This window comes from Hemitrygon akajei, chromosome 31 (assembly GCF_048418815.1).
Source record: "Hemitrygon akajei chromosome 31, sHemAka1.3, whole genome shotgun sequence".
In the NCBI taxonomy this organism is placed as follows: domain Eukaryota; kingdom Metazoa; phylum Chordata; class Chondrichthyes; order Myliobatiformes; family Dasyatidae; genus Hemitrygon; species Hemitrygon akajei.
In genome coordinates this window covers 30326155-30341056 of record NC_133154.1, presented here as the reverse complement: position 1 = coordinate 30341056, position 14902 = coordinate 30326155, and the positions used below count along the sequence as shown (strand labels likewise).

At 45.4% G+C, this 14902-nt stretch overlaps 1 protein-coding gene across 1 annotated transcript; it reads left to right on the top strand.

Moving 5' to 3' along the window:
• Positions 1 to 1096: 1096 nt before the first annotated feature.
• Positions 1097 to 12802, top strand: LOC140719210 (guanylate-binding protein 1-like). Its single transcript, XM_073033649.1, has 9 exons — positions 1097 to 1268; positions 1748 to 1872; positions 2450 to 2559; positions 3571 to 3755; positions 4587 to 4832; positions 6401 to 6681; positions 7029 to 7241; positions 8534 to 8636; positions 12426 to 12802. Exons 1-9 carry the CDS (start codon positions 1097 to 1099, stop codon positions 12800 to 12802), a joined length of 1812 nt encoding a protein of 603 aa, XP_072889750.1.
• Positions 12803 to 14902: the final 2100 nt, after the last annotated feature.

Genomic DNA, 14902 nt, shown 5'->3' with positions numbered 1-14902 from the left:
GACCTCTGGCTCTTCACCCTTCCCCTTGAGAATATCCTGCAGCCGCTCCAATACATCCTGGACCCTAGCAGCCAGGAGGCAACTCACAATCTCCTTTCTGACCTCTATAACTATCGCACTGCCTGACTTTAAGTGTCTTGGCCTGAAACATCAATGTTTACTCCTTTCCATAGATGCTGCCTGGCTGCTGAATTCCTCCAGCAGTTTCTGTGTGTTGCTTTGATTTACAACATCTGCAAATATTCTCTTGCCTGTGAAGCCAAAGCCTTCCCACTCTATCACTGGCACACTCCAATAATAGCCACTCTGCTTGACCCAATCTTCCTATTATTTGCATCTGAGTCGAGGCTTCTTACCATACCTGTGAAACCGACAAAGATGGACTTGTTGAATCTGGGCCTTTTCTACACAGTCCTCTCTCCCGATTTCTGTAGGACTACGACAGTCACATTCACTGTACATGAGCAACTGAAAAAGTATAGTTGAAAATCAGTAGGTTTGTAAAAGATATTGGTTGATAGTTTGTCTCCAGAGATGGAAATAGAACGATCAAGAATGTGAAAGGAGGTGCCAGAGATGTACTAAATGAAATTAAGTGCAGGGTGGAAGTTAGGGACAATATTGATATAATTAATGAGCTCAGCATGGGTAAATGAAGCAGCACCAACACAGTGGAGGAAGAGTTGGGGAATAAAACTGGGCAAGGTTTTGAACATAGACTTTTCTACATAGCCGACAAAGAGGCAGGCATAGCATGGGCCCACAATAGTGCCCATAGCTACCACTTGGCTGTAAAGTGGGAGGAACCAAAGAAAAACATTTTCAGGATCTGTGGTAGAGATTTAAGGGCTGGGTTAAATCCATGGTATTGAGAATTGGTTTATACTGTAGATTAACAGACCCTGGTGAGTAAATTAAAGTTTGTGATCTACTCCAGGTTCGCAGAATTGAAATGCGGTTGTTTTGCTGATGCCTTGTCTGTTCCATTTCCTGTGATTCAAATTGTGTGTGATTCCCTTACTCTGACTTTGTAGATATTTTGGGAAAGCACTGTCAGATGTCAGTAATCAGAGACACTGCTGCCACCAAACAGAAGATGGAGAAACCCTTGCAGCTGGTTTGCAACAAGGATGGGAAACTGCAACTTATCCCAGAGGCTCTGAAGGTTCTCCAGTCCATTGAGGATCCAATGGTTGTTGTAGCTATGGTTGGTGCTGCTCGTACAGGGAAGTCTTACCTCATGAACTGTCTCGCAGGAGACAAGAACGGTAAGGGCAGTGGCTGTAAACTCCCACCTCTAACCTTCCACCTCTGTTTACTATCTGTCTTGCAGAAATTATCCTGAGACCTGGGACACACAGAGCACACTTGCATTGTCAAGCTGTCAGAAGTGGGAGATGTACTAGAGACATCTGTTGGTGTCACATTGGTGTTCCCATCACTGTTTTGGCCAATGGATCTAGAGAGATCTGGGGAATTTAAAATGCATGCTTGTTTCATATCTCAGATGCAGAGAGCACACTGGTCTTGTTCATGGCAATCAGAGTTACTTGCTGTAAAACTGACTCTGCACCGACCATCAATAATTCTTTTTCATGAATTCTACAAAAATCCCTTTTTTTCTTCCCATGCTTCCATCAATTTCATCCAAACCCTATCCCTCACTCAAAAATGTGCATATCTATGAACATAATAGATTCACTTTTCTACTCACAAACTTTACCTTTCTGTCTCTCTCACCCTCCAGGATTCTCAGTGGATTCAACCACACAGACTCACGCCAAAGGAATCTGGATGTGGTGTCGACCCCTCCCTGAGAGACCCAATGAGGTCCTCCTGTTGTTGGACACCGAGGGTCTGGAAGATCCTGAGGTCAGTCCCTCCTTTACAACTATCCCCCTCCTCAGAACAGTGGTTTCATTACCAAATGGGTAACCCACAGAGGAACGATCCACAGATCAGAGTTCAAATCTCACCACAGGCAGTGTTAATGATTAAGTGCTGTTTATAATCTAGATTTAAAGTAAAAATTAAATAATTAACTAACATTGTCATCTCAGGTTCATGCTGAGCTTCAGGGAAGAATTCTGCTGTATTTTCCATTTGAACTGTATGTAGTCCAAGACCATTACCCACTCCAAGCTTCCTGTCCCCACTCACCCCAATTCCCATGCCCATCCTCCCAGATGAAAAGGATGTTAAGGTACCATGACAGTGTATTCACACCAGCACTGTTGTGGTGAGCACTGGCGGAGACTCTGTCTGTAAGGCTTCCCTTGGCCATACACCGGCCACTGGTGGCATTGACAGGAAGGATGCTGTGGAGGGAAGCCTCACCCACCAATCTCTGTAAACACTGAGCATGAACCACCTAGAACTGGGATGCTTATTTATTCAACTGATCTCTGAGCAGAAGCTCTCACTAACCGCTCGTCTGTTCTACTTGCAGGGAGACATCGACAATGATAATTCCATCTATTCACTGACTATCCTTCTGAGCAGCATCCTCATTTACAATGGTCAAAAAAACATAGACCAGCAATCCCTGCAATACTTACAGTATCCTTCATGGTGTCTCTCAGTCCTTCTCTTTCAGGGTGATATCTCTACAGTGACCTGTGTCTCTCAGTTCCTCTCTCTCGGGTATAAATACTGTGACCAATGTTTCTCAGTCCCATTCTCTTGGGGAGATATTGTAGTCTGATCAATTTATCTCAGCCTGTCTCTCTCAGTGGGATATCTGTGCACTGCCTGATGTTCCTCTGCCCCTTTCTTTTGGCATATTTCTTTTGTACACTGACCATTGTCTCTCAACCACAGAGTCATTGAGTTATACAGCAGGAAAACTATCCCTTCAGCCATGCTTGTCCATACCGACTAAAATGTATTCGCAACCTGATCCCATTTTCCAGTACATTCCCATATTGCTCTGAATTCTTGTCATCTTCAGACCTGTCCACATACTTAATAAATGTGTCTAATATACATGCCTCACCCACTTCCTCTGCTAGCTGGTTCAATATAATCACCACCCTCTATGTATAAATAATTACATCTCAGTTATTTATTAATCCTTTCACTCTAACCATAATACTATATCCTGTAGTTTTCATTTTCGCAACCTTGCAAACAAAGACCACAGACCCTATGAATGTCCTTCATGATTTTGTTATTACAGCTGTGAGATCACCCCTCAATCTTCTATCCTCCAAAGAAGAAAGGCCACGGTGTATAACCTCTCATTTCTATGACCCCTGGCAACATCCTTCAACAGTTTCTTTACTCTCATCTTGGTTTAATCTAACCCTTGCTACAACCACATGATCAGAACTGTACACAGTACTCCAAGTGTGACTACACCAATGCTCTATACAATCGTGGTGTAACCACCCATTTCAAACTTAGTGCACTAACTGCCCTGTGCCGTTCAGCCTCTCTCTCTCTGAGGGGGAAATCTGTGGACCAGTGACTCTCATTTCTTCTCTCTCGGGGCAGATCTGTACAGTGACTGACATTCCTCACTATTTTCCTGCCAACCCTTCATTCCTTTATCCTTGATGTCATTCCTAGTATTGTGACTGAAATGACGAAGCGGATCCTGTTGAAGTCCCAGCCCAATGTCCGTGACAGTTGGGACTTCGTCCGTTTCTTCCCTGAATTTGTCTGGCTGATCCGTGATTTGACACTGGATATGCACATTGATGGGGAAGATGTGACTCCGAATGAGTACCTGGAGCACAGCCTGAAACTGGACTGTGAGTATGTAGCAGTGCCAATCACTGAGGAGATAGGGCAAACTTGGAAAGGGGCCAGAGAAGGGAGGGAGCAGAGGGGAATTCAATGTGTGAGGGGGTGGTGGAGGAAGGGGCAGCCCATTACCTTTGATGATCTGTGCTCAAACTCTCCAGTGTCTCCCCAACCCTTCACATCTCTCACTCCCCACTTACTCTGCATTCCCCTGCCCTGTTCACATTCATATATCCTCAAAATTCCCTGGAGGGTTACATAATTGGGAGAAATGTGGATAATTCACAACCACTGACTTTGTGTTGGGGTTTCTCTTGTGATGACATTGCTACATAAGGGGTTTCAGGGCATTTTTGGTGTTTAGGTTTTGGAGTTTAATAAAATGTGTTACAGGTTTCATTAAACTTTAAACACCTCACTTTGTTTTGTTTGCGAAAACCTACAACCAATTCCCATGACCTCACAATTCCCTGGAATAACCTGATGCCAATGTACAGCGTCCTCTGGTTTGAAGGTATAAATGCACCATTCCCATTCAGCTGACAACTCCTTCCCATCACAGTTTCACATGATTGGCAGGGTGCCACACTCAATCAATATGATCCTCCACTACACTGTACGACACCAATGTCACATCATTCCCCTCCATGACAAGTCACCCATGACCTAACGGCAATGCAATGCACCTCCCACACATCCTGTCCCTCGCCATTACTGCCTCCCCTCTGTTTCCTTCCTGTCCTTCACCTATTCCTGTGGGTAACAGTCACCATGCTGGGAATGGGAGAACAGACTCAGTAAGGGTGATTCCTGCCTGAATCCTAGTTCTTTTTTTCTAGGTGAGATCAGTGAGCAGGACAAGGAATATAATGAACTCCGCAGGTATATCCGCGATCATTTTCCCTCACGTTGCTGCTTTGCATGTCCCACTCCCACATTCCGGAAGAAACTCAAGCAGCTCCAGGAACTGGAGGACAAGGATCTGGATGAGGATTTTGTCAAGGAGCGGCAGAAACTCATCAATTACATTCACACCCACAAGAAAGTCAAGAGAGTTCTTGGGGGTCAGCTGGTCACGGGCAGGAGTGAGTAACCGGGCAAAACCTCACCACCTCTCTTCAGTATAACACACTAACCTGGCAGGAGAAAATGTGCAGATGCTGGAATTCTGAAGCAACACACACAAAATGCTGGAGGAACTCAGCAGGCCAGGCAACATCAATGGAAAAGAGTGGACAATCAATGTTTTGTGCCAAGCCCTTTCATCAGGACTGGAAAGGAAGGGGAGATATTCAGGATAAGAAAATGGGGTGGGGAGGAGGGAGAAGGACAAGTTGGCAGGTGATAGGTGAAACTGAGAGAGGGGTAGCTGGTAAAGTAAGGAGCTGGGAAGTTGACTGGTGAAAGAGGTAACGGGCTAGAGAAAGGGGTATCTGATAGGAGAGGACTGGAGACCATAGAAAAAAGGGAAGGGGGAGGAGCACCAGATGGAGGTGATGGGCAGGTGAGAAGAGAAGCAGTGAGAGGGAAATAAGAATATGGAGTGGTGAAAGAGATGGGGGTGGTGGCAATTACTGGAAGTTCAAGAAATTGATGTTCATGGCATCAGGTTGCACACCTTCACTCCGTCTGCCACCAAAAGCCAGATTTCCTGGTGGTCATCTATTTCAATTCTACCTCCCATTCCTTTTTCAACATGTCAGTACATGGCCTTCTCTGTTGTCATGATGAGGCCAGTTTATATTCAGTCTGGGTGGCTTCCAATCTGATGGCATGAACATAAATTTCTTGAACTTCTTACTTGCCCATCATCTCCCTCTGTTGCTCCTCCCCCTTCCCTTTCTTCCATGGTCATTCTCCTACTCTATCCCTTTATCTCTTTCACCAATCAACTTCCCAGCTCTTAACGTCACCCCCCTCGTCCTCTCCTAGTATGACCTATCACTTGCCACCTTGGACTTCTTACTGACTCCTTCCCAACCTTCTTATTCTGATATCACCCCTTCCTTTCCATTCCTGATGTAGGGTCTTGGCTCAAAATACACACCTGGAATGAGAATATACAATTTGAGTACATGGGATTATGGATAGTGAGATTGAATGGGAAGGTATTGGGATCCCATTAGAAGTGTATACAATGGAAGAGAATGGGAAAGGGGCTGAAATCCCATTGGAAGTGTGTACAATAGATGTGAATGTGAAGGGGTGGGATCGCACTGGGAATACTGATGATACAAATGTGTAGGATGGTGTGGGATACTAGCATGAGGGTAGAGGGTAGAAGTGAATGGAAAGAGATAGAGTCCACTGCGAGTGAATGGGGAAAGGGTGGGCTCAAATTGGTAATATCAACTGGTATTGAATGGAAAGGATTGGGAATATTGACTGTGGGATTGGATGGGAAGGTCTAGAGTCCCATTGGGATCATGGACTGTGGAAGTGAATGGGAGCAGGGTGGGGATCCCATTGGGAGCATAGACTGTGGGATTGAATGGGAAAGGGCTGGGGTCCTATTGGGAGTATGAATGATGGGAGAGAATAGGATCCCATAGGAAGTGAATGAGAATGGGTTGGGTACATTGGGATATGGAGAGTGGGAATTGAGAGTGTGATCAGATCTCTAGGCACTGACCTCCAGAAACATCCCACACAGGATTTGTTGAATTGATCAAGATGTACGTGGGCATGATGGCGGATGGGGTCCTACCGTGTGTGGAGAACTGTGTCGCCAAATTAGCGGAGGTGGAAAATGAAGCAGCAGTAGATGAAGCCTTCAAATTCTATGATAATGAAATGAGAATAATCCCAAAATCTGACTGTCTTACTATGAGCAAGCTCATAGAGTATAACAATATGAAGAGCAGAGAGGCATTCAATATCTTCCACAAAAGATCTATGAACAACAACAGTGGCAAATACATCCAACAGCTGAAGGTGAGCTTCTAATATTCGATGATTACCAACTGTCTCATCTCCGAACACCAGTCACTGGACCCAACCCATACAGACATATACTGAGAGACAGAGAGCATAGGTATCATCCTGAAAGTGAGGGACTGAGAGACACCAGATAGTACTATCGCTCTGAGTGAGAGTGGTGAAGACACACCGGTTTGTATAGAGATCACTTCTTGTCAGTGTAGAGATCTCTCCCTGAGAGAGAGCAACTCAGAGACACAGTCAGTGTGCAGATCTCCCCTAAGAGAGAGGGACTGAGAGACACTGGTCAGTGTACAATACTTGGTATCCTACTTTACTGTTCGTCTTTCCTTCAATCCCAGAGGAAGATGTATTCCATTTACAAGTCTGTCATGGCCAAGATCAAGGAAACCTCACAAGATCAATGTAAAGGACATCTAGCAAAAGAATTGTCATCAATAAAAGAAAACCTGGCATCTGGATATTACCAGAGAGCTGGTGGTTTCCAGGAGCTGAAGGAGGATCTTGATAAGGCCATCAAGGAGTATGAAGAGAAGACCAAGGACGAAATGGAGGTGTGTTCAATATATTACAGCAAGGCATTTACTTTTCAATTCTCATAGCTTTTCTTTCCTCTGCCCTGCATGGATTCAGAAAACTCCCCCCTCTGCCTCCTTCCATGTCACCCAAAAAATGTGAATTTGCTTTCCACTCTCTGACATCTGGAATGGGATTAACTTGATGGAGTGAGTCTGGGATTAGGTAACCAGTTATGGCAGGCTATGGGAGGAGTTTCATTGGGTGGGGTTTGTCAGTGATGGGGGTTAGTGCCTGTGAGGTTGTGGAAGGGGTTTCTGTGGGTAGGAAGAGTGTGTGATGGAGGTGATGCTCATGGGATGTGAGTTGTTTCAGTGGGTGGAGAGGCAGTAACAGGGCAGAGTATCCATGGGCTGTGGAAATTACCTTTTAATGCTAGTTTTCAAACACTTTCCATCTCTCCCTTAAAAAAACTTAACCTTCTGCTTCCACTGTGCTTCGATGGAGAGAGTTCCAAAATTCAGTCATGCACTGAGAGAAAAATGTTCGTCTCATATCTCCGTTGATCAAGCTACCTGTTTCTCTAACTCAGCTTTGTGAATCATGACCATCTCCCATACTCTACCCATCCAATCTGTGACTTCTAGTTCTGGGATTTTCCACAGAAGTGTCTAGTCACAACCTTTCCTACCTTCTCTAATAAGGTAATCTGTCCTTCCAGGTATCAGTCCAGGAACTCATCTCTGAACTGCTTCCAGTGTGCTAGTGATAAAGGAGACCTGTTCTATCCATATTCCACATGTAATCTCACAAAAACCTGATTTAACTGAAGATTTTCCCTTTTATTTTTGTTACACACTCTCTTTCCCACTTACTTGCACACAAACATTTTGTGAACCTTGCACCAGGACACCCAGATCCCTCTACATCTCAGAACTTAATTAACTCTCCCATTTGGTTAATATGCTTCTACTTATCTTTCTGCTGTAATGGATATTTTGCATTATCCCACGTTGTGCTTGATTTGCCTGATCCTCAAACATTCACAGAACCCATCTCTATTCTTCGTCACCTCTGTGTGTCATTCTTACAACTTGTCCTTGTGTCACTTAAGAAATTTCTGCCTCCATCCAAGACCACGATATAAATTGTATATAGTCTCCAATCATGGTCTTACCAGTTTCCTGTAGATTGGGAAGAGGAGTTTCCTAATTGTGTATCAATCCCCAGCACTAGATGTTTGACGGTGAGAACCTGTCTCTGGTCCCTTGTGGACAGGTGTGGTGGGAGCGAGCTGGATATGAATGATTGTATCTTCTCTTCTCTGTAGGGGTTTGCTGTCCTGACCCATTTCCTGAAAGAGGAAAAACATCATCTAGACCAAATACAAAAGATGGACAGCAAGCTGGGAAAGGAAGAAAAGCTTGTCTCTGGTGAGAAAATAAATAAAATGCTCAAAGAACTGTGGGATTGTAGGAAGTAAGGCAGTAAAAAGAGGAGAGCTCAGTGGGAGGGTGGGGAGAAGGGCTGGAGATATTGGGAGGCATGGGATACCAAGAGTGAATGGGGTAGGATGTTAGAAAACAAGGAGCAGTAGGACACAGTGGTGGCATGAAATAATAACATTACAGTGGCAAAGGCAGTAAACACAAATATCCAATGCATGTTAGAATAGATCAGTAGGTGTGATCAGCAGCACTGGGGCTCCACAAGGGACTGTCCTGTCTCCCCTTCTCTTCACCATCTACACCTTGGACTTCAACTACTGCACAGAGTCTTTCCATCTTCAGAAGTTTTCTGATGACTCTGCCATAGTTGGATGCATCAGCAAGGGAGATGAGACAGAATACAGGGCAATGGTGGGAAACTTTGTCACATGGTGTGAGCAGAATCATCTGCAGCTTAATGTGAAAAAGACTAAGGAGCTGGTGGTGGACCTGAGTAAGGCACTGGTGAGCTCTGTTTCCATCCAAGGGGTCATTGTGGACATGGTGGAGGATTACAAATACCTGGGGATATGCATTGACAATAAACTGGACTGGTCAAAGAACACTGAGGCTGTCTACAAGAAGGGGCAGAGCTGTCTCTACTTCCTGAGGAGACTGAGGTCCTTTAACATCTGCTGGACAATGCTGAGGATGTTCTACGAGTCTGTGGTGGCCAGTGTTTGCTGTTGTGTGTTGGGGCAGCAGGCTGAGGGTAGCAGACACCAACAGAATCAACAAACTCATTCGTAAGGCCAGTGATGTTGTGGGGGTGGAACTGCACTCTCTGACTGTGGTGTCTGAGAAAAGAATGCTGTCCAAGTTGCATGCCATCTTGGACAATGACTCCCATCCACTCCATAATGTACTGGTTAGGCAGAGGAGTACATTCAACCAGAGACTCATTCCACTGAGATGCAACACTGAGCGTCATAGGAAGTCATTCCTTTCTGTGGCCATCAAACTTTACAACTCCTCCCTCGGAGTGTCAGACACCCTGAGCCAATAGGCTGATGCTGGACTTATTTCCACTTGGCATGATTTACCTGTTATTATTTAATTATCTATGGTTTTATTTTGCTATATTTCTTCACTATTCTTAGTTGGTGCGGCTGTAATGAAACCCAGTTTCCCTCAGGATCAATAAAGTATGTCTGTCTGTCTGTCTGAATAGGACTTGCTTATTGAGTAGATAGATCAAATTATTCCAGACAATCTTGAGGAGGATTATGTAGAATGCATCTGTGATAGCTTTCTGAAACAGTGTGTTACTGAACCTACAAGAGAATCTACTATCTTTTTCTCATCCTGGGTAACAAGAGTGGAGAATGATCTTGTAGTTAGAGATCATCTTGGAAAGGGCGATCAGAGTATAATTAATTCCTCATACAAATGGAGGGTCAATAGTTTGATCAAAAACCTGGTGAATTGTGCTGAAACAAAGGTGAATACAACAGGATGAGAGAGGATTTGGACTATGTAGATTAGAAACACAGGCTACATGGTGGGACAGTGGCTGCTGGAGTGGGACCCCAGTACTTACACTGATCATGGCTGTGGGTGATGGGAATGGACAAAAGCTGTGGGACACTGACCCCTCTCATGAGGCAAAATAATGGTGCTCCAGTGGTTAGGGGAACTCCCAGTGATTGTGGACTGTCTGCCCATTTCATAATGATGAATAATTTCCCTGGACTTGTTTACAGGGGTCAGAAACTGTGCAAAGGGTTGCAGTGAGGAGACTTGTTCCTGTTTACCTCAGGATGTGGCTCCAGATGGACTTTCAGAGCCAGAAACAATGAGGGCATCCTTTAGTCTGACCCCTGATGTGGAGACGGTCCCTCCCCTGTGGTCACCACAGGATCAGACTCCCCTGTGTTGTCTGAGGATTCCTCCACCACTGATCCTGGGGTTAGGATTGTGTTGGAGATGGGACAAGCTGGTGGGTAGGGGAGACTTACTGCAGAGTGAGGAATGCACGTGTCAGCTATGAGTGGCTTCTGCCTGGAGAGAGACAGGTACTTGTAGTAGTTGGGGGTTTTGGTGTCCATTGACTGTGAGAAGATGGACTGTTGTGTGACTTGTATGATAATTCCTCTCATCCTAGATCCTGCAATAAGTCCCCACTGGCTATTGACTTCTAGGTTGGAAATAGCAGAGCTCACGGGGTGTGTCTGTAACATTCTCCAATACACCTGGTACTGTGCTCGGACCACCACCTGTTGTGGGCAGAGCTCATTCTATCACACATGTGGGCAGGGTCTACGTACTGGAACTTTAACAGGCTGGAGAACAGCCTATTTCCAAGATCTGTTCTGACGTAGAAGGACAGCAGGGGAGCTCCCCTCTCCAAGGGTCATGGGCAAAGCTGACATTTGTCTCTTCTGTCAGGAGTATATCTGGGTGCTGACCAAGGAGTAGAGAAGATTGAGGAAGAGGACAGAGATGAGACTTTAAAAATGTTGTTGTTGATTGCATGTATATTTGTAAAGAATAATCTGAGAAATATCTAACAACGTTTGTTAGAAGCAAAACAGTTTGAACACTGATGTCCTTCTTCAAAGAAAGGGATTCCCTCCCTCCATTATTGATCCTAACCTCACCCACATCTCTTCCATTTCCAGATTATTCACACTTACCCCATCTTCCTGCAACCTGTAACAGTGATACAGTTATTCTTGTCCTTGCCCACCACCCCAGGAGTCTCCGCATTCATCTCATCATCCTTTGCAACTTGCACCATCTCCAATGGGATCTTACCACTAAACATATCTTTGCATCCCTCTCCCTCTGCTTTCCACAGGAATCGCTCCCACCACAATTCCTTTATCCATTCATCCCCATGGACCCCCAAATAATACCCTCCTGGCGTTTATCCATGCAAGCAGCCTAAGTGCCCATACACCTTCTCCATCATCTCATTCAGGGCCCCAAACAGTCCTTCCAGGTGAGGCAATGCTATACCTGTGCATCTGCTGGAGTCGTCTATTGCTTTTGGTGCTCCTGATCTGGCCTCCTTTACAATGGTGAGACCCATCGTAAACTGAGGGACCGCTTTGTCAATCATCTCTGCAACAGCCGCCTCGAGCAGGTCTTCCCAGTGGCCAAACATTCTCATTCCGATTCCCATTCCTGTTCTGACATGTTGGTCCACGGCCTCCTCTTGTGACAAGAAGAGGCCAGGCCACCCTCAGGGTGCAGGAACAACACCTTATGTCATGTCTGGTAAGCCTCCAACCTGATGGCATGGATATCGATTTCTCCTTCTGATAAACAAACATCCCCCCCACTCCTTCTAATCCCCACTCTGATCTTTAACTTCTCTCACTTGCCTGTTACTACCCTAAGTTCTCTCCTCCTTCCCTTTCTCCTATGGTCCACTTTCCTCTCCTATCAGATTGCTTCCTCTCCAGCCCTTGACCTTTCCCACCCACCTGGATTCACCTATCACCTTTGAGATGGTATCTTTACCTTTCCCCTCCTCCATATTTTTATTCCGGCATCTTCCCCCTTCCTCCTCAGTCCTGAAATCGGGACTCTGGTGAAACGTTGACGGTCTATTCATTTCCATAGATGCTGCCTGACATGCTGAGTTCCTCCAGCATTTTATGTGTGTTGTCTTGGGCTGAACAGTGAATGAATCTCCCTCTGAATGTCCTGTCACACACATCTCAAGAAATGACCGCTTCAACACTCTCTGCACGGACTAACCAATTCATCCTCTGCCCCTTTTGTCAGCTTTGGAAGAGGAGCTCTCAAGGGTGAAACAGGAGATGAAGAAGATGGAGCAGAAGGGGAAGGCGGCTGAGCAATGCTGGCATAAGGAGATCAAGCAGCAGATCAGGAAGAGGCTTGAGGAGGGTAAAAAGTGCAGTGAGGAGGAACTGAAGGAAGCCATGGAGCATACGAGGAGTGAGATGGAGAAATACAAAGTCGAGGGCAGGGAGGAGGATGCCGAAAGGGCTCAGCAGAGATACGAGTACCTGAAAAAGAAATATGAAGAGTCAACAGAATGGAGTTTCATGAAATTTATAAGGGAGCATGCTCCTGAAATTATTGATGTGCTGATGATTGTGATGGTTGCTGTAGCAGAATACAGAAGGGTGTCATCATAAAAGATGCGTACATTTAGAAATGTGCCCACAGCACCAACCCTGTGATGTCCTGAACAGCTTCCAACCACCCCCCCCCCCCAGTCTGATCAATGAACTAGACCCCAAATATTGTCTGCCCCACACATTTCACATCCAATCCCCAGCCTGATCTTGCGGCGCACACACTGGAACACTTAAAGCGGGGTCAGGAATTTCCCCCCAGTTTATCCACAGATTCCAGCTGGTGAATCTCAGAACCCCAGGGATGTGAATGAGATCATAATTTCCCTAATCCCAGTAATATGTCCCACTCACTAAATCTTCTACCACAGTCCATGGACACTCGCCCTCACTTTCTAAATCCCCTCTCTCAGCCCACAGACACTCACCCCATCACTGAATCCATTCTCACAGCCCACAGACATTCACCCTCATGACCAACTATCCCCACTCACTGAATCCTCTCCCACAGCACCAATCTCCCTAATCAGCAATGTCACCACCCATCACATCCCCTTTCACAGTCCATGAACATTCTGCTCCATCACTGACTACCCCCACCCACTGAACCCCCCCCCCCACAGTCCGTGGACGCTCTTCCCAATCACTCTCCTGCCATCCACCAAACAGATTCCTGCCACCCACAGACACTCTCTCCAATTACCAACTACCTCACCTCACAGAATTGCTTTGCATGTTCAATATATGGTTTCTCTCATAACCAATACCACCTAACAACTCAGTTAGTCCTCTCCCACATCTGATGGGAACACTGTCCAATAACCTGCTCTCCCCACCCACTGAAGCCACCCCACAATCTCGCAGACTGTCTCCCTCATCATCAAATCCCCCACCAACTGAATCCCCTCACACAGCCTACAGACACTCCTCCCAATGACCAGCTCTCCCCACCCACTAAATCCACTCCTGTACGTCACGGACATTCTTACCCACCCATTGAATTCTCCCCCACCACCATAGCACATGAGCACTCTCCCCACTCATTGAATCCTTTCCACAAGTCAGGGACATTCATTCCCAATCACTGAATCCCCTCCTGCAGCCCATGGACACTCACCCCAACCCATTTAATTCCCTCCCACAGCCCATGGACATTTTCCCCCAACACTTACCCCACCCCCGTCACCCACTGAATCCTCTATTTTGTTGGTGGGGGTGGGAGTAAAGGAAGTATTGACGCTGGGTCAAGATCGTATATTAGAACTGATAGAGGTGTCCTCAGCACAGGGTCTCTGCCAAAAATGTCGACCATTCCTTTCCTACAACAGATGCTGCTTGCTCCACAGAGTTCCTCCAACAGATTATTGCTTTATATAAGTTGAAGAATTGTTTTCCTTAATAGATTTGGTAAGTAACATAGATGTTAATTTTAACTTTTCTTTTTTTTAACAAGTAAGTGATCTTTCCAATTAGCCAAATAAATATAACTGCAATAACAAGAATCAAGATATATGAATTATAACCCAGATCTTTGTAGGTAAGAATAAAGATTATTGTTTCAAAGGTTTGCTTATTTATCCCTGCAGTATAGAATTCTGAGATTCTTCTCCAGATAGCCACAAAACAAAGATAAACCTTGGAAGTCAGTTCAGTGAAAATCAGCCAACTTCCCCCCAAACAAAACAAGAACAGCAACCTGATCATCAAAATCCCAACCCCCCTCCTGTTGTATGAAGCACAAGAAGAACATCAGCCCCAAGTCCCTCTCCCCTGCACAAATCTGATGGAAACACAATATGAACATTGACATCCAAACCTCCCTCCCCTCACATTAAATGCAACAAGAACATTGGCTATCATATCCCTCTCGTCCACATAAACACAGCAAGAATATCAAACCCCCAGACCCCATCACACAACAAAAAATGCCACGAGAACATCTACCCCCAAATCCTCCACCCCCCATATTAGGGAAAAATTTGCAAAGGAGTTACAGTCAAAGTTGGTCACAAGTAAATTGGACATGGACTTTGAAGAAGCTAGTGAATACACTTATTCATGAATAAGGGAGGATGTGGCTCAACAACAGTGTGATCGCCAGTCTTCCAGAGAGCAATAGTCACAGCCTTTTTTATACATTAACCCTATGTAATTTTTGAT